Source organism: Cucurbita maxima, unplaced genomic scaffold (assembly GCF_002738345.1).
Source record: "Cucurbita maxima cultivar Rimu unplaced genomic scaffold, Cmax_1.0 Cma_Scf00041, whole genome shotgun sequence".
In the NCBI taxonomy this organism is placed as follows: Eukaryota; Viridiplantae; Streptophyta; class Magnoliopsida; order Cucurbitales; family Cucurbitaceae; genus Cucurbita; species Cucurbita maxima.
Genome location: NW_019272057.1, coordinates 305,138 through 322,654, shown reverse-complemented (window position 1 = coordinate 322,654; position 17,517 = coordinate 305,138). Strand labels below are relative to the sequence as shown.

General features: G+C 38.8%; 2 protein-coding genes and 1 long non-coding RNA gene across 7 annotated transcripts; 2 read left to right on the top strand and 1 right to left on the bottom strand.

Moving 5' to 3' along the window:
- Positions 1 to 3,635: 3,635 nt before the first annotated feature.
- LOC111469915 lies at positions 3,636 to 6,657 on the bottom strand. 3 transcript variants are annotated; one of them, XR_002714934.1, is made up of 4 exons: positions 6,530 to 6,657; positions 5,234 to 5,318; positions 4,149 to 4,204; positions 3,636 to 3,946 (listed from the first exon to the last, which is right to left on the bottom strand). It is a non-coding gene; the product is annotated as an uncharacterized LOC111469915 (long non-coding RNA). The 3 variants fall into 3 exon arrangements; XR_002714933.1 differs by lacking the exon at positions 4,149 to 4,204; XR_002714935.1 differs by lacking the exon at positions 3,636 to 3,946 and having other exon boundaries at positions 4,148 to 4,204.
- Positions 4,212 to 6,875, top strand: LOC111469794 (PTI1-like tyrosine-protein kinase 1). Its single transcript, XM_023115221.1, has 6 exons — positions 4,212 to 4,523; positions 4,621 to 4,730; positions 4,813 to 5,572; positions 6,194 to 6,427; positions 6,532 to 6,678; positions 6,768 to 6,875. The coding sequence occupies exons 1-6, from the start codon at positions 4,311 to 4,313 to the stop codon at positions 6,825 to 6,827; spliced, it is 1,524 nt and encodes a 507-aa protein (XP_022970989.1). The 5' UTR covers positions 4,212 to 4,310; the 3' UTR covers positions 6,828 to 6,875.
- A 428-nt stretch (positions 6,876 to 7,303) lies between these two features.
- Positions 7,304 to 17,087, top strand: LOC111469744 (alanine--tRNA ligase, chloroplastic/mitochondrial). 3 transcript variants are annotated; one of them, XM_023115144.1, is made up of 13 exons: positions 7,304 to 7,638; positions 9,440 to 9,563; positions 9,662 to 9,870; positions 10,571 to 10,749; positions 11,465 to 11,543; positions 11,655 to 11,789; positions 11,872 to 12,021; positions 12,172 to 12,282; positions 12,367 to 13,284; positions 14,269 to 14,541; positions 14,645 to 14,854; positions 14,958 to 15,115; positions 16,406 to 17,087. In XM_023115144.1, the coding sequence occupies exons 1-13, from the start codon at positions 7,540 to 7,542 to the stop codon at positions 16,740 to 16,742; spliced, it is 2,982 nt and encodes a 993-aa protein (XP_022970912.1). In that variant the 5' UTR covers positions 7,304 to 7,539; the 3' UTR covers positions 16,743 to 17,087. The 3 variants fall into 3 exon arrangements, with proteins under 3 accessions (XP_022970912.1, XP_022970911.1, XP_022970913.1); XM_023115143.1 differs by having other exon boundaries at positions 7,305 to 7,638; positions 9,457 to 9,555; XM_023115145.1 differs by having other exon boundaries at positions 7,525 to 7,638; positions 9,440 to 9,555.
- The last annotated feature ends 430 nt before the right edge of the window (positions 17,088 to 17,517 follow it).

Sequence of the window (17,517 nt, the reverse complement as noted above, 5' to 3'; positions counted from 1 at the left end):
ATTGTTTATTAATTTTTCATCCAAAGTTATTAAATTTTTATTAATATATCAAATGCTTTATCCTATTTTTCATATTAATAATTCTCTTTATATTATAAGATGAATTTCTAATGTGATGTAAATAAAATTTTGAAATTTTAATGTTTTAATTATTTTTTTTAAATATTAAATACACTTGTCACAATCGTACTTTGATTACAGCGGATTTGTAATTGTGCATCACTTATTTTTACAAGTGAGTTAAGCTTGTTCGTTTTTGCGTCGCCTACGACCAAGCGACGTATGCTCGAGTCTCTGGCCCCGATTCAAGAATAAAGTTTTAGAAAACGGGAGTAGAGAGTTTTGAAAGCAAGATTTGAGAAATTGAAATTGGTGTTATATGAGAATGTAAGCAAAAGGTAATAACAATGACTTAGTACATATAAATATTGGGCAGGGAGAAGTTGACAACTAGTCATATCCCCCTATAGTACATTTTGAGGCATTTTTGTGCAGGCGGGTGTAGATGTGATTTTGGTGAACGGTCATACACCCCCATATTGACCCGATATGAAATGGTAAAGGGCTATCTTAGATAAAAGCATGAAAAAGGGGTTTGGAACGGGCACAACCATAGACAACACGCCTTGGACAAGCATGACTATGTCATCCTCCCCCACTCAATTGGTTGACGTCTCTGTCAACTGACTCGAACAAGCAACACTGGAACATATGTCATGTAGCCATAAGCAACATGAATGTAATGATTTGACTTAGTAGTCGAGTTAAATGTACTCATAATTTTGATTCTCGAACAGTTTTTTTAATGAAATTCTGATAATATTTCATATGTAACATAAAACACAGTTATCATAACCAAAATCTTGAATGAAAACATTATTAAAAGTTAAAGTCGAGAGGGTGTGAGTGTTATCTATAATTGTCATAGCTCAATAATTACTTGTCCGAACTATTTAAGTAGAGTGATGTGTTAGGTAAGAATTGAGTTAATTTCGTCTAATTAATATTTATTTTGAAGTACGTTTTTTATCGAAAAATAATTATTAAACTTTGAAACATCAATAAATTGTATGTTTGGTTAAATATATTTGAACACTACATGCCCTAGATAAACGTAGATCGAAACTATCTCTCTACTCAAGCCTCGAGTCTTGAAAGATGTTGACCCTCATTGTCCTTCGTTCGTGAAACGAGGTGGGATAGGGACAAAGAAGTCTTTCTCGTCTCCGTCTCTATCCTCGTCCTTGTTCCCGCCTCCTATTTTGTAACAGCCCAGGCCTACAACTAGTAGATATTGTCATTTTTGAGCTTTTTCTCAAGCGCTTCCCCTCAAAGCATTAAAACGCGTTTGCTAGAGAAAGGTTTCCATATCCTTACAAAAGGTGTTTCGTTCTCCTCCCCAACCAATGTGGAATGTCACATATTTTATTCATCGTCCCTGCAAAAACTCCTCTCTTATTCTCATTTAGCTGATAAAGAATAATATCTCTCTACTCTCTAAGGGTGTTACAATCGAAAAGAAAATTAGAGTATTGACCGTTTAAGTGAAAGTTCATTATACCAGAACCACTAAGATGACAAAAAAACAAATTTCCGAGAGAATAACTTCCACCTCGATAATTATATGTCGAGAGAGAAGTCATCTTTGACGATATTTTATTCATTCTTCTCTTCGCCATTTGAACTACTACTGTCGTCTTCTCTTTCGAAAACATACTAGGCCCCTATGTTCTTTGTCAACAACCCGATGCTTAGCCAGAATACACCATAGGTTAGTCAAATAAGACGTCGGCTCCTCGCTATTGCTCAAAGTAAGTAGATGGTCAATTCCGTGCAAGTTTACCCATCGGTTTATTTTATTCCATTTCAAAAATAATTAAAAATATCATTTTTAGGGCAAGTCTTCACCTTGATTATTTTCTTATATTTTTGAAACAAAATATTATCTGTTCCCATTCAAAACTAACGATAAAGATATTTTTTATAATTATTTTCTAAAATTTAATGTATTCAATTACTAAGTCTTTTTTTAGAAAAAAAAAATTATTTAAAAGGACGAATAAAGGTTCATTATTATTTTTTATATATAAGTTAAATAGCATTATTGAAGGTGGTACGTAGGGTTTGGTATAATAGAATTTATAGGGACTAACCACTAAAAACATTTTTGACCGTTGAGACCAAAAAGAAAAAAATAATAATAATTGAAACCAATGATATGAGCATAGGATAAAATTTTATAGTAATGTAATTTGGGCTGAAATTAATGCATCAAACAAATATTTATGGGTGGAGCATGCAACATTATTTGTCACGTTATAATTTCATTCATTATTGTAAATACCAATAACTCTATTGATTGCTTCATATTCTTGTCAAAGGGTATTCTTGGAATTTCCAATTTCAATCCTTGCATTTATTAATTTAACTTGAATTTCTTCTTTTTTTAAAAAATAAGATTTTTTTTTTAAAAAATTATGATTGTTTATTAATTGATTGTTTTAGGGCCAATATGAAGCCATTGAAGCCCACTTCTTAAATGGGCCAAAAGCCCAATGGATGCTCAAAAGTTTTCAATTCAAGAGATTCATTTGTTTCGTAGTTCATTCATTTTTTTTTCTTTTCTTTTATATTAAATAACCATAATCTATATATATATATATATATATATATATATATATATATAACAAACCAATTTTTGGGCGTAGAAACCATTCTATTGAAAACAAGTGAATGAATTTACTAGATAAGAGTATACGGTGAAGCTAATAGATAGATCTATCGAGTATTACAAGATTTGACTTATTTTTAAATGGTACAAAGACGAGAAGACTTGGATTCCGTAAATATGTTCTTGTTGGTAACAAAGCTTATTACGAGCAAGTGTTGTTCTTGCCAATATTGTGTTGCACAATTTCCTTGCAGCTTGATGTAATTGAAGATCTTTAAGCCATTAATGCTCGTGTGTTTGAGTGAACTACTCACTCATTAAAGGATCATTAGATTCCTTTTCGACGTGAACACTCTTATTTTATGATAATGAAGTTGTTGCTCACATTGCATCTAATCCAGTGTTTCGTGAACGTAGAAATATATTGAGTTGGATTGTCATTTTGTTTGCAATATAGCGGTGGGTGAAGATGAATAAGTATAAGTAGTATTGCCTGAAGATGAATAAAAGCACTTTTGCACTTCACTCCCTAAACAGGTGAGGAAATGAATGTGCTATCAATGTAGAGTGTTGGGGGAACCCTTTTAATGGAGGGTGTTGGCTGAATGAGACAATGATGATAATGCCATTACAGAAAGAAAGAAAAAAGGCTTAATTACCACTGCCATTCATGCACAGTCTAGATTTGCCTGTCCAGTTGGATGATAATGCCATTACAAAAAGGCTTGTTTATTCTTTTTGGACATAATTGTCCGTTTTATGTTCCCCTTTTCAATCGATGTGCGATTTCACCATCCACCTCCTTCCAACCGAGTCCAACATTCTCACTGGCAAACCGCCGAGATATTGTCCGCTTTGGCTAGTTACGTATCGTCGTCAACCTCACGGTTTTCAAATGCGTCTACTAGGGAGAGGTTCCACACCCTTCTAAGGAATGTTTTGTTTCCCTCTCTAATCAATGTGGGATCTCACAATTGTCGGATGGAGAGGGGAACAAAACATTCTTTAGAAGGGTGTGAAAACTTCTCTCTAGTAGACGCGTTTGAAAACCGTGAGGTTAACCGCGATAAGTAACAGACTAAAGCGGACGATATCTCCTAGTGGTGGGCTTGCCACTCGTTTTCTCTCTCTCTCTCTCCCTTCCTGTCCAGACAGTTTCATGTCCTTTCGGGGACTCCCACGCACCATGAACAATGGTGCAGCTCGGCTGGTGACCGTACTGTTCTATTTTATCATTGCCATCTAGCCAGAAGCTGCTTCCTCCCTCCTTTTTTCCTGCAGCAAAACATCAATGACATTCACCATAGACAATATCCACCTTGATTAGCTCAAAGAGATCCAGACAGGTGTATAGTTGCCTTATCATTCCATGACCAATAAAAGGAATCAAAACTATGGAGAGATGATATGACAAAGACAAGATGTGGGGTAAAGGAAGGTGATGTGATGTGAGAAAGACAGAAGAATGGAGGGGTACCCTTCAAGCTGTGATGGAATGGTTCATATGTAATCTACATTTGAAGTCTTTTAATGCTGTAGAGACAAGATCAAACAGTAATCATCAGAGTTGCAACCTAATAAGGTCTAGTGTTCATTCTGCTTAGAATAGGGATCAACTTTCTTCACTATCTTCTCAGAAATGTTGTCACTCATCAAGCCCAAGACTCGGAAGAAGAGGACAATCATCATCGGTCTAAATTCTGACAATGGAAGCAGAGATATCCTCCTTTGGTTGCTTACGACACTCGTTAATCCGGGAGATTACGTTCTGGCTATTCATGTTCAAGAGCCAAATGATAGTTTCAATCCAAATACTTTCCACATCCATGAAGATATTTGCAAATCCAAGCAGGTATTTATCACCATTATCAGTCTTACTTGAATTACAGAAACTAATAAGATGGTCTTCTCTATTGGGTTTCAACTGATTAGTTTTTTGGTTTTTTCAGGTCGATTTACAGGTTAAGGTAAGCAAAACCGCTCCTTATATTTCGAACTTAACCCGTCAAGTACGAGAAAGCTACGCCAGTATTTTGGTACTTGGATGTAGCCTTTCAAGGTATTGGATGAAACATATGAACTCTCCCTTCCAACCCTCTTTCCTTCTTCCTCTTAGTTTCTTATAAGGTCCTTTGCTGCAGACCTGATTATTCAGTTTTCAGTACCTGCCTAAAAGGCTTGCCTCCTACTTGCACTCTTATGGTGATGGACAATCTAGGCAAAATTCTATTTCAAAACCAAGGAACTTCGCAACAAGGCTCCGAAAGAGCGGTTTTACGATCTTCGCATTCAGGATATCAACAAACTAATATCCGTGACCTACAGAAGAGTTCGACGCTACGCTCTTCTCTACAAGCAAATGAAAAACAGAAAATCTCCAAGAAAGAAAAGCCATTTCTCAACTTTGCACTTCATGAATTGTTACCTAGTTCTAGATCACTGCAATATCCAAAAAGAATCAAAAGGCAGTTTACATCAGAACAGCTCAACTATGCAACCAACAATTTAGATCCTGCAATGGTGATTGGTGAAGGTGGGCATAGCAAGGTGTATAGAGCTAACCTCGAAGATGGACAAGCAGCAGCAGTGAAAGTTCTAAGCTCGGATTCTCAATCCGACGATGTTGTTCAGGAAGTTGAAATCTTATCTAAGATAAAACATGAGAACATAGTTCAGTTTATTGGATTTTGTAGTGATAAAAACATGCAGGCAATTGTGTACAATTTGCTTAAAGGAAGCCTAAATCAATATCTAAGAAAACTGGAGTGGAAGGAGAGAGTGGCGATTGCGATTGGAGTAGCAAAAGCATTGAATCATCTTCATCATTCTTGCAACCCTCCAATCATCCACAGAGATGTAAAGTCTTCAAACATCCTCCTCTTTGATAACTTCCAACCCCAAGTAAGTCAATCACATTTCTACCCGTTGAGATGAGTTTATAAGTAAGGAATAGATCTCCCTTGGTATGAGGCCTTATGGGAAAGCTTAAAGCAAAACCATGAGAGCTTATGCTAAAAGTGGACAATATCATACCATTGTGGAGAGTCGTAATTCCTAACATGGTATCAGATCCATGCCCTTAACTTAGTCATGTCAATAGAGTCCTCAAGTATCGAACAAAGAAGTTGCTAGCCTCGAAGGTGTAGTCAAAAGTGACTCAAGTGTCGAACAAATGATGTACTTTGTTCGAGGGCTCCAGAGAATGGAGTTGAGTCTCGGTTAACGAGAGGCTGTTCGAGGGCTACAAGGCCTCAGAGGAGGCTCTATGGTATACTTTGTTCGATGGGAGAATTGTTGGGAGGGAGTCCCCTCCACGTTGGCTAATTTAGGAGTAGATCATGGATTTATAAGTAAGAAATAGATTTCCATTGGTACGAGGCCTTTTGGGGAAGCCCAAAGCAAAGTCATGAGAGCTTATGCTCAAAGTGGACAATATCATACCATTGTTAAGTGTCGTAATTCCTAACACTAACCATCTACATTTTCAAAATCACTGCTTAAATTTGGTGTTTCCATTCATAGTTAGCAGATTTTGGGGAAGCAACAGAGCTCAAACAGTCTCAAAATGAACAATCCAACACAAAGCCATGCAAGATTGTTGGGACATTTGGATACTTAGCTCCAGAGTACATCATGTATGGAAAAATCGACGAGAAAATAGATATCTACTCCTATGGAGTTGTTCTTCTAGAACTCATCACAGGCAAAGAAGCGATTCAAACAAATCAGAACAGCCATGGAAGCTTGGTACTCTGGGTAATAACGAACAACAATAATGTCTACTGCAAATTACTCAATGCGATGAACAAAAAAAAAAAACACAGATCAATCAAATTCATGTTCGTCTCATTCACTTACAGGCAAGACCTCTACTCAGTTGCGGCCAAGGAAATCAACTAATTGACCCGAATTTGAAGAACTACAACAAGGAAGAAATGGAGGCAATGTTGATGGCGGCACGCTTCTGCCTGCTGGATTCTTCTTCGAGAAGGCCAACGATGAAAACGGTAAAATTTCTGTTTTCATCGGGGATTCGATCAATGGGGTATTGTGTTTAGATTGATTTGAATGGAGTTGTTGCTTGTTTGTTTGGTAGATATTGAGGCTGTTTGAAGAACAAGGGTACCTGTTTAAGATGCAGAAGGTACAGAGATGAGCTCTTTAATGGCGGAATTACAAAGGAAGAAGGCCGATTTATGGAAAACATGGAAAATATTTGTTCATCGCCTATGTATAAAATATTTAAATTTTATTAATTTAAATTATTAAACTAATTTTAATTAATTAAATTATCTATTTTGTATTCAATCTTAATATTATCTTCAAATAAATAATTTTAACACAATTATATAAATTTTTAATGGTAAATATTGAGTACAATTTATATTTTAAAAATTAAATATTTTATATTGTACGTAATTTAGGAATAAAAAATTAAAAAAGCCAAAAAAAAAATAAGAAAAAGAATTATTAATTAATTTTTTGAAATTACGACTATTAAATTGCTAAGAAATTAAATTGTTATAAAATTTCAAAATTTATTATAAATAAAATTTTTAAAACTAAAATTTAGTCTATTTTTATATGCAAAATTAAAAAAAAAAAAAAAAGAATTAAAATTTGGAGAGCAGTTTTGTGGGCTCACGGTGCCCACACTTCGATTTCAGCTTTCTTCAGCTGAAGCTTCCAAAATGTCTGGTCCTCTCAATCGAACTTATCTTCTTCTTCCTCCTCAATCTCAATTCAGCACATAAAATACAAACCATACTTCAAAAAATCATACTTCCTAGGATTAAGTTCTAGGAATTGGGAGCACTGCTCGTCAATGGAGTTCACCTTGAAGCTCCCAAATCATCCGCCTCGTAGTTATGGCCATAACTCTCTTACTCCACTTCAACGTTCAAGCTTGTATGGCAACAAACCTGCCTCCCTCGCGCGACCCAGACGGAAAGTTACGTGCTCTTCAGGTACTTCTCCGATTTTGTTCTATCTTTCTATCAATTTAGAGCTTGAGAATTAACTTGCGGAACGTTTTGAACCCATTTGAGGGAAACCGTGGAATGCCGTGTAGCTTGTTTGTTTCTGAGGCTGGATTGATTTTTAAGTATCTGGGTCATCTGAATAATAATCAATTATCAATGATTAGTTCCGTTTTGTACGATATTTCTGAATCTGAGTTTCGAAGGAGCCCCCCCGCTCGAACAATGGTTGAGTTATTGGATTCTTGATGTGCAATGGCGCTTGATTGTTCTGTGTCTTTTAACTTCATTGCTCTTCTTCTTTGGTGTTTTTTAGTTATCAGTAGGTTACAAGTTGATATCTATATATGTCGAGAATTGTTGAGAGTGGAGTCCCACATTCTAACTAAGGGATTGATCATGGGTTGATAAGTTAAGGAATGCATCTCCTATTGGGGTGAGGCCTTTTGGGAAAAGAAAAATCATGAGAGCTTATGCTCAAAGTGGACAATATCATACTATTGTGGAGGTTCATAATAAACTAACATGGTATCAAAATCATGCTCTTAACTTAGGCATGTCAATAGAATCCTCGAATGTCGAACAAAGAAGTTGTGAGTCTCGAAGATGTAGTTAAAAGTGACTTACGTTTTGAACAAATGGTGTACTTTGTTCGAGGGTTCTAGAGAAGGAGTCAAGCCTCGATTAAGGGGAGGTTGTTCGAGGGCTCCATAGGCTTCAGGGGAGCTTTTATGGTGTACTTTGTTCGAGGGAGGATTGTTGAGGATTGTTGGGAGAGAAGGTCCTACATCGGCTAATTAAGGGGTTGATTATGGGTTTATAAGTTAACGAATACATCTCCATTGGAATGAGGTCTTTTGGAAAAACTAAAAGCAAAACCATGAGAGCTTATGCTCAAAGTGGACAATATCATACCATTGTGGAGGTTCGTAATTCCTAGCAATATCTAATTTCGTTTTAACAATCTGATTCTGATTGTCTTAACCTGCAAACGTTATTTGCTTTCAACCCAACAATTTTTTTTATAGCCAAGCAAACTGGAGGTGAGTTTTTTAGTCTTAGTTTTAGTTTTTTTGCTTTGTTCATCTTCTTAAACATTTTTTTTTCTTTTTATTTATTGATTTGATAAGATCAATATGCTTTTTTGTTCTTTCTTTTTGCTTCATTCATCTTCTTAAACAAAATTTTCTTTTTATTTATTGATTTGGATAAGAATAATATGTTTTTTTCCCCTCCTAATCTGTTTGTAATACTTCTTAGTTTTATGTTTTTGTACACTGGTTGAAGAATAAATCAACCACAGAATAAATCAATTTCAGTGAAGGGCCTAACGATAAAATGTTATACTTTCTTTACGTATCTCGAGAGCATCGAAACAAGAAATTTTAGTTGAAGTGATTCCAAATCAATTTGGTTCGAAACACAAATAGGAATTTGAAATTATTTCGTACCAAATGCTTATGCCAAATAGAGCATAAAGGATTCACCAAGAAATAACTCAGCATAGCCTATATGTTTGCTAGATGATCTAGTTCTGTTTTATTGACCATGAAATGATTATTCTGAATTTACATGAACACCAGAATTACAAACCTTCTGGCCAGCCCCTTCGATCGTGTAGTACTAGTCCAACTGCATCGTAGTATTGTTGGTCGTGGTCATATGATACTAGACTGTTACAATTTCATTTTATGAAGAAATATTGATGCCCCAACATGCTATGAGTTCTATTAGGATCGTTAACTCCTTTTTCGTTCTTCCGGCTGACCTATTATGTTCTGAATATCAGCTTTCGGGATATTACAGGCTATATTACAAGGAATTCTGCCCCTTTTCCGTCCACCATGGATTGTCACAGACATTTTCTTCCAAACGAAGCTCGGGGCACACAACTCAAAACAAGAAGTATATCAGTCAGTTTGATTAAAATTATATTCTCGACTTGCAAATTTTTCATTTGTCGTTTTAACGCTTCACCGAATTCTTACATTTCGACTTTTCACTGTTTCAGCATCTGTGAAACCAGTGAATGAGGAATTAGTAGAGGATAAGTCCAAGGATCTCCAAGTGACTGGGGATTCTATTCGTCGTAGGTTTCTTCAATTTTACGCTTCCCGTGGACACAAAGTTCTTCCCAGTGCTTCTTTGGTCCCAGAAGACCCCACGGTTTTGTTGACAATTGCAGGAATGCTTCAATTCAAGCCTATATTCCTTGGAAAGGTATGACACGCACGTAGTTAAAGCTCATGTTAAATTCTATTGCATTAAAATCGACTTAACATTCTTTCACCATACCTTTGCTTGGAAGATGCACTGGATGATAACATTGTTTTGGTATGCGTGTTGTGTTCTTTCTTTGTTATAAAGACTGTAATATTCAGTTTCTCATGGGCTATCCTTTCAAAGAAAGCACCTAGGCTTTGGTGTAATGTGGTTAGGGTCGCTCTTTGAGGGGATACCCCTAGGGAGGAACAAAAGAATATTAAGGGGGCGGGATAGGGAATTTTTCTTCGCACCTACTGTGGCTTCCAAATCTTATGGAAAATGGTGTCATGTCGTCCTTGTAGTGACTTCTGACTTCTGTGTGAGATCTCATATTGGCTGGAGAGGGGAACGAAATATTCCTTAAAATTGTGAGGCTGACGGTGATACGTAACGAGCCAAAGCGAACAATATCTATTAGCAGTGGGTTTGGACTATTACATTATGTACCGGGATGTTTTAGAAGAGGAACTATTGGAGTAAAGATACTTTAGAGCAGCTTAGTAATATACTGTTGAGTTATTTTGAAGCTATTATTCTCTCTTTCTTTTCTTTAGTTTGTTGTTTTTCTTCCTGAAAAGTAATTGTTTATGTTATATCTTGAGCTAGTTTGAATTTCAAAACCTTCAACTTGTTCTTTTTGTTCATTATTTTTCAGGTACCTAGACTGGTGCCTTGTGCTGCAACTGCACAAAGGTGCATACGTACAAACGATGTAGAGAATGTAGGTCGAACAGCTCGGCATCATACGTTCTTTGAGATGCTTGGAAACTTCAGTTTTGGTGATTACTTCAAGAAAGAAGCGATTAAGTGGGCATGGGAACTGACAACCATCGAGTATGAATGAATTACATTATCACAATACTTGGAGATTCTAGCAAAAGTTCTAAAATTTTTCAAGCTCATTTGAAATTGAAGCAGGACAAGATTTGTCGTCAAATAAATATTATATTTGTGAGTTCCCACATAGGTTGGAGAAGGGAACGAAGCATTGTTTATAAGGGTGTGGAAACCTCTTCCTAACAAACACGTTTTAGAACCGTGAGGCTGACGACGATACGTAACGGGCGAAAGTGGATAATATCTACTAGGGGTAGGCTTGGACTTTTACAATATTGCTGCTAAGTACATCCAAGATATGAGCTTCTTCGAGCATAAAATTCTAATATTTCTTTCGATATTAGCAACTTCATCTAATCTAAGAGTTGAATGTGTATTATCATTCTCTTTTTCTATCAGTGTTCCATCGCCCCTCGAACCTTCTTATAATAGTCTAAGCCCACCGCTAGTAGATACTGTCCTCTTTGGACCTTCCTTTCGAGGGCTCCCCCTCAAGATTTTAAAATGTATCTACGAGGGAGAGGTTTCCACACCCATATTTGAAATATTTTGTTCCTCTCTTCAACCGACGTGGGATTGGGATCTTACACTTCTCCTTTTATCTTCTCACAACTTATAAGTATACTGATCTAATATAGCGTGATCAATAAATAAACATGTCACTGAGTCTACTGCTTTAGATTTCATTGGATAATGGTTTCTGTCCGTCCAGATTTGGGTTGCCAGCCAACAGACTATGGATTAGTATATACGAAGAAGACGACGAAGCTTTTGCAATATGGCATGACGAGGTTGTATACTCGAAATCTTTCAACTTGTTATACTTGGAGAATTTATGCTCTTACTCGAAATGTAGGCAACCTTTAATGTACGTAATAAGTATCTATCGAATCTTATTCCAGGTTGGTGTTCCTGTTGAACGTATAAAGAGGATGGGCGAGGATGACAACTTTTGGACGAGTGGTATCACGGGTCCATGTGGTCCGTGCTCCGAGATTTATTATGATTTCCAGCCTGAAAAGGGGCATTCTGATATTGTATGTAGTTTTTTTCTTTCCCTTTGTTGATTATATGGAAGGCTGTTCCATTAACTTTTGAAGAGTTTGATTATTTTTGCAGGATTTGGGGGATGATACAAGGTTTATGGAGTTCTACAACTTAGTTTTCATGCAATACAACAAAAAGGATGATGGTTCCCTCGAACCATTGAAACAGAAGAATATAGATACAGGGCTCGGTTTAGAGCGCATGGCTCGCATTCTCCAGAAAGTATTATAGCTACTCATTGTAAAGTTACTTATGAAGTTCAACATGAAGTACTAGAACTCACTGAACTAGGAAGATCTTATATTTCATTTTATGTTGCAATCATTTGCTACTCATGTTGGTGAACGTTTTTTTAATATCGTTTTCTTGCAGGTTCCGAACAATTATGAGACGGACTTGATCTACCCCATTATACAGACGGCCTCAGAATTAGCTCATGTAACATATGAAACTGCTGATGCTCAATCAAAAACAAGCCTTAAAGTATGTGTATCTTAGAAGAAACTATCATTTACGCTTAGTTCCACTTGGTTTCTTCATCATTTCAATGCTTTTTATTACTTCTAGATCATTGGAGATCATATGCGTGCAATTGTATACCTGATATCTGATGGAGTCGTCCCATCCAACATTGGGAGAGGATATATTGTACGTAGGCTTGTCCGAAGAGTTGTTCGTACTGGTAGGCTGCTTGGAATAAAGGGGGACGGAAAAGGCAATACCGATGGGGCATTTACACCACATATTGCAGAAAAGGTCATTGCATTAAGCTCCCATATTGACGAGGACGTGAAGGGTAGGACAGGCCGCATTCTCGAGGAGCTGAAAAGGGAAGAACTTAGGTTCGTACAGACACTAGAGCGAGGGGAAAAACTGCTTGAAGAGATGCTATCTGATGCATTGGCAAGTGCTAAAGAAGATGGAAGATTTCCTTGCTTGGCTGGTAAAGATGCATTTCTGTTGTACGACACGTATGGGTTCCCGGTGGAGATTACGACAGAGGTTGCTCAAGAGCGTGGTGTAGTAGTTGATATGAAGGGCTTTGATATCGAAATGGATAATCAAAGGCGACAATCTCAGGCTGCTCATAATGCTGTCAAACTGGAAGTTGGAGAAGGTGCAGATATCATGGAAAACATCTCTGACACAGAGTTTCTAGGATATGATATGCTCTCTGCTAAAGCCATTGTAGAGAGTCTTATTGTGAATGGTAAATCTGTATTACAGGTCTCAGAAGGACATGATGTCGAAGTTTTGTTGAATAGAACGCCGTTCTATGCGGAATCTGGTGGTCAGATTGGAGACCATGGTTTCATCTATATTTCAGAAGGTGAAAACAGAGAAAATGTAGTAATGGAGGTAAAAGACGTACAAAAATCTGCAGGGAGCATATTTGTTCATAAGGGTACCATCAAACAGGGAGTTCTAGAGGTTGGAAGAGAAGTGGAAGCAGCAGTAGATGCAAAATTGAGGCAGGGAGCCAAGGTAACATTATAAGAAGTTTGTAGACATATTGTTTGCACGTGCTGCGTTATCACTTAGAAATCTCGTGCGTTAATCTTTTGGAACACCTTTTATGAGAAACAAATGAGATCCCACATCGTTTGGAGAGGGGAACGAAACATTTCTTATAAAAGTGTGAAAACCTTTCCCTAGTAGACATGTTTTAAAACTGTGAGATTGACGATGATATGTAATGGGCCAAAGCGGATAATATCTACTAGCGTTGGGCTTGGGTTGTTACAAATGGTAGCCGAGCTAGACATCGGGCGGTGTGCCAGCGAGGATGTTGGGCCCCTAAGGGGGGTGGATTGTGAGATCCCACATCGATTGGAGAGAGGAATGAGGCATTTCTTATAAGGGTGTCGAAACCTCTTCCTAGCATACACGTTTTAAAATGGTGAGACTGACGACGATACGTAACGGGTCAAAGTGGATAATATCTACTAGTGGTAGGGTTGAGCTGTTACAAATAGTATCAGAGCCAGACACCGAGCGGTATGCCAGCGAGGACGCTGGCCCCTAAGGGGGTGGATTGTGAGATCCCACATCGATTAGAGAGGGGAATGAAGCATGTCTTATAAGGATGCGGAAACCTCTCCCTAGCAGACGTATTTTAAAACCATGAGACTGATGGTGATACGCATCGGACCAAAGCGGACAATATTTGCTAGCGGTGAGCTTGGGCTGTTACAAATGATATCAAAGCTAGACAAATGATATCAAAGCTAGACACTGAATGGTGTACAAGCGAGGATGCTGGTCCCCCAAGGGGGGTGGATTGTGAGATCCCACGTCGATTGGAGAGGGGAACGAAACATTCTTATAAGGGTGTGGAAACTTCTCCCTAGCAGACACGTTTTAATACCGCGAGACTGACAACGATACGTAACGGGCTAAATCGGACAATATCTGCTAATGGTGGGCTTGAGCTGTTACACCATTTGACTTGTTTTGTAATATTTGTAGGTTCATCACACTGCCACACATTTGCTACAATCTGCGCTTCGAAGGATTATAGGCCAAGAAACGTCACAAGCTGGTTCCTTGGTTGCCTTCGATCGGCTCAGATTTGATTTCAACTACCACCGACCTCTGGCCGACACCGAGATCTTACAAATTGAAGAGTTAATCAATGGTTGGATTGGAGATGCAGTGCTTCTTCAAACTAAAGTTATGCCTCTTGCTGAAGCCAAAAGCGCGGGGGCTATTGCTATGTTTGGAGAGAAGTATGGAGAAGAGGTATGAACTTTTTCTCATTACAACCACAAATTTTGACAACGGCATATCTGAATTCACTTTGCATACCATTTCTATTAAGGGTTACTTTGGATCCTTCTTCTAGGTACGTGTCGTTGAGGTTCCTGGCGTGTCGATGGAGCTCTGTGGTGGGACTCATGTATTCAACACTTCAGAAATACGAGGTTTCAAAATCATCTCGGAGCAGGGTATTGCGTCGGGTGTTAGGCGAATAGAGGCTGTGGCTGGTGATGCTTTCGTCGAGTACGTTAATGCTAGAGACTACCACATGAAGCGGCTGTGCACCATGCTCAAAGTATGCCATTGCCTATTTGAGTAGCATAACTAAGTTTAAACTTGATTGGCAAGCAATGATTCGGTATTCTTTTCGAAAGCGAACCTTACTTTTTTCGGTGCAGGTAAAAGCTGAAGATGTTACAACCCGTGTAGAAAACCTCGTCGAGGACTTGCGGTTGGCGAGAAATGAAATCTCTAATTTGCGTGAAAAAACTGCGGTTTTTAAAGCATCAAGCCTTGCTAACAAGGCGTTTGTGGTTGGAACTTCAAAAGAGATCAGGTGAGTAATTATAAACTTCCCCAAGTATCCGTTCCCCTAACAGCCTAAGCCTACCGCCAGCAGATATTGTCCTCTTTGAGCTTTTCCTTCTGGGGTCCCCCTCAAAGTTTTTAAAACGCGTTTACTAGGGAGAGGGTTCCACATTGTTATAAGGAATGCTTCGTTCTCCTCTCCAACCGATGTGGGATCTCTCAATCCCCACCACCTTTGGGGCCAGCGTTCTCGCTGACACTCGTTCCTCTCTCCAATCGATGTGGGATCTCACAATCAACTCCCCTTCGAGGTCCAGCATCTTCGCTGGCTCTTGTTCCTCTCTCCAATCGATGTGGGATCTCACAATCCATCCTCTTAGGGGCCCAGCGTCCTCACTGGCACTCGTTCCTCTTTCCAATTGATGTGGGATCTCACAATCCCACTCCCGTTCGAGGCCCAACGTCCTCGCTGGCACTTGTTCCTCTCTCCAATCAATGTGAGAACTAACAATCCACCCCCCTCCAAGGCCCAACGTCCTCGTTGGCACTCGTTCCTCCCTCGAATCGACGTGGGATCTCACAATCCACCCCCTTTGAGGCCCAACAATCTCGCTGACACTTGTTCCTCCAATCGATGTAAGATCTCACAATCCACCCCCCTTCGGGGCACAGCATCCTCGCTGGCACTTGTTCCTCTCTCCAATCGATGTGAGATCTCACAATCAACTCCCCTTCGGGGTCCAGCATCTTCGTTGGTTCTTGTTCCTCTCTCCAATCGACGTAGGATCTCACAACCCATCCTCTTAGGGGCCTATCGNCCTCGCTGGCACTCGTTCCTCTTTCCAATCGATGTGGGATCTCACAATCCATCCTCTTAGGGGCTTAGTGTCCTCGTTGGCACTCGTTCCTCTTTCCAATCGATGTGGGGTCTCACAATCCCACCCCCGTTCAAGGCCCAACGTCCTCACTGACACTTGTTCCTCTCTCCAATCAATGTGAGATCTCACAATCCACCCCCCTTCAAAGTCCAGCGTCCTCGTTGGCACTCGTTTCTCTCCCCAATCAATGTGAGATCTCACAATCCACCCCTTTCATGGCCCAACATCTTCGCTGACACTTGTTCTTCTCTTTAACTGATATGGAGTCTTACAATCCACTCCCTTCCGGGATCCGTGACTAGCGGTGAGCTTGGGCTTGGGCTGTTACAATATTTTCTTATTTTCTCAAGTTCTAGACATTTTGAAACAATTTTCTTCCTATGAACTTAACAAAAGAGAACAATCCATCTTAACACAACAGATAACAATCTCTTTCACAGGGTACTAGTCGAGTATATGGACGATACCGATGCCGATTCATTAAAAGGTGCAGCCGAGTTCCTGATGAACAATCTTCAAGATCCCGCAGCTATCGTACTAGGCTCCTGTCCAGGCGAAGGAAAAGTGAGTTTAGTAGCAGCATTTACACCAACTGTTGTTGATCTGGGAGTGCAGGCAAGGAATTTCATAGGACCTATAGCTAAGTTGTGTGGTGGAGGAGGGGGTGGCAGGCCAAATTTTGCTCAGGCAGGTGGAAGAAAACCTGAGAACTTGTTGAACGCACTCGAAAACGCTCGATCAGAGCTTGTTCGAATCTTATCTGAGAAGGCAAGCTAGGACTCATTCGAATTGCAAACGGAACACAATCGTGGCATCACGGGTTAGAGCTCGTATCCTTGAATTGGTACAATATCTTTGGAAGAAGCAAGGATATAAAATGTAATAGATCTGTGAGAGATTCTTGTTGCTCCATGTTACAAGAGTTATTGATTCTTTGAATGAAACTCTCATACATATTTGGAAAAGGAAAAACAGCCATTTCTGAAAGAATCAATGGCTATTCACTGCTTTAGAAGTCAAACTTGGGAGAGAGATAGCCCTCTCGAACGGGTTATTGTTATATCGTAATATTGTAGTGTCTCTTTGATATTGCAATATATTCATATGGTTTTAAACCATGAACGGGATACTCATCATATTTATCATGGAGCTCAGTAATCTTAGTAGAATTTCTTATGTCAGCGACAGAAGCACTAGTTGACGTTGTGAGCATCTCATAATGATTCTTATTAAGTTAGGGGCGATCAGACTAGGAGTTACTTGTGATTGGTAATGGTATAACCAAAATAAGGGTAGGGGAAACACAAACCGAGCTAGATGACAAAGCTGAGGTCGAAGGTACCTTTTTTATGGGGTAGAAGAACCTCACAATCTTTTCTTATGTTGTTAGGAAAGTTTTTTCGGGAATGTAAGTCCAAGTCTCGAAGGAATTGTGTCCTCACCCAGCTTTGATTGGTTGTGCGTTCAGTAATTATTTCAAATAAATAACTAAATAAAAGTATAATTTGAAAAGAATCAAATAATTAGTGCCTAAAAGCCAAAATTAGGTACA

Excerpts from the sequence above, each read along its gene's own strand:
- LOC111469794 (XM_023115221.1), top strand. The coding sequence starts at position 4,311 with ATGTTGTCACTCATCAAGCCCAAGACTCGGAAGAAGAGGACAATCATC. Across the intron at positions 4,731-4,812 it reads CTTGGATGTAGCCTTTCAAG|ACCTGATTATTCAGTTTTCA; the intron begins GTATTGGATGAA and ends CCTTTGCTGCAG. Across the intron at positions 6,428-6,531 it reads ATGGAAGCTTGGTACTCTGG|GCAAGACCTCTACTCAGTTG; the intron begins GTAATAACGAAC and ends ATTCACTTACAG.
- LOC111469744 (XM_023115143.1), top strand. The coding sequence starts at position 7,497 with ATGGAGTTCACCTTGAAGCTCCCAAATCATCCGCCTCGTAGTTATGGC. Across the intron at positions 11,790-11,871 it reads AAAAGGGGCATTCTGATATT|GATTTGGGGGATGATACAAG; the intron begins GTATGTAGTTTT and ends TTATTTTTGCAG. Across the intron at positions 12,022-12,171 it reads TGGCTCGCATTCTCCAGAAA|GTTCCGAACAATTATGAGAC; the intron begins GTATTATAGCTA and ends GTTTTCTTGCAG.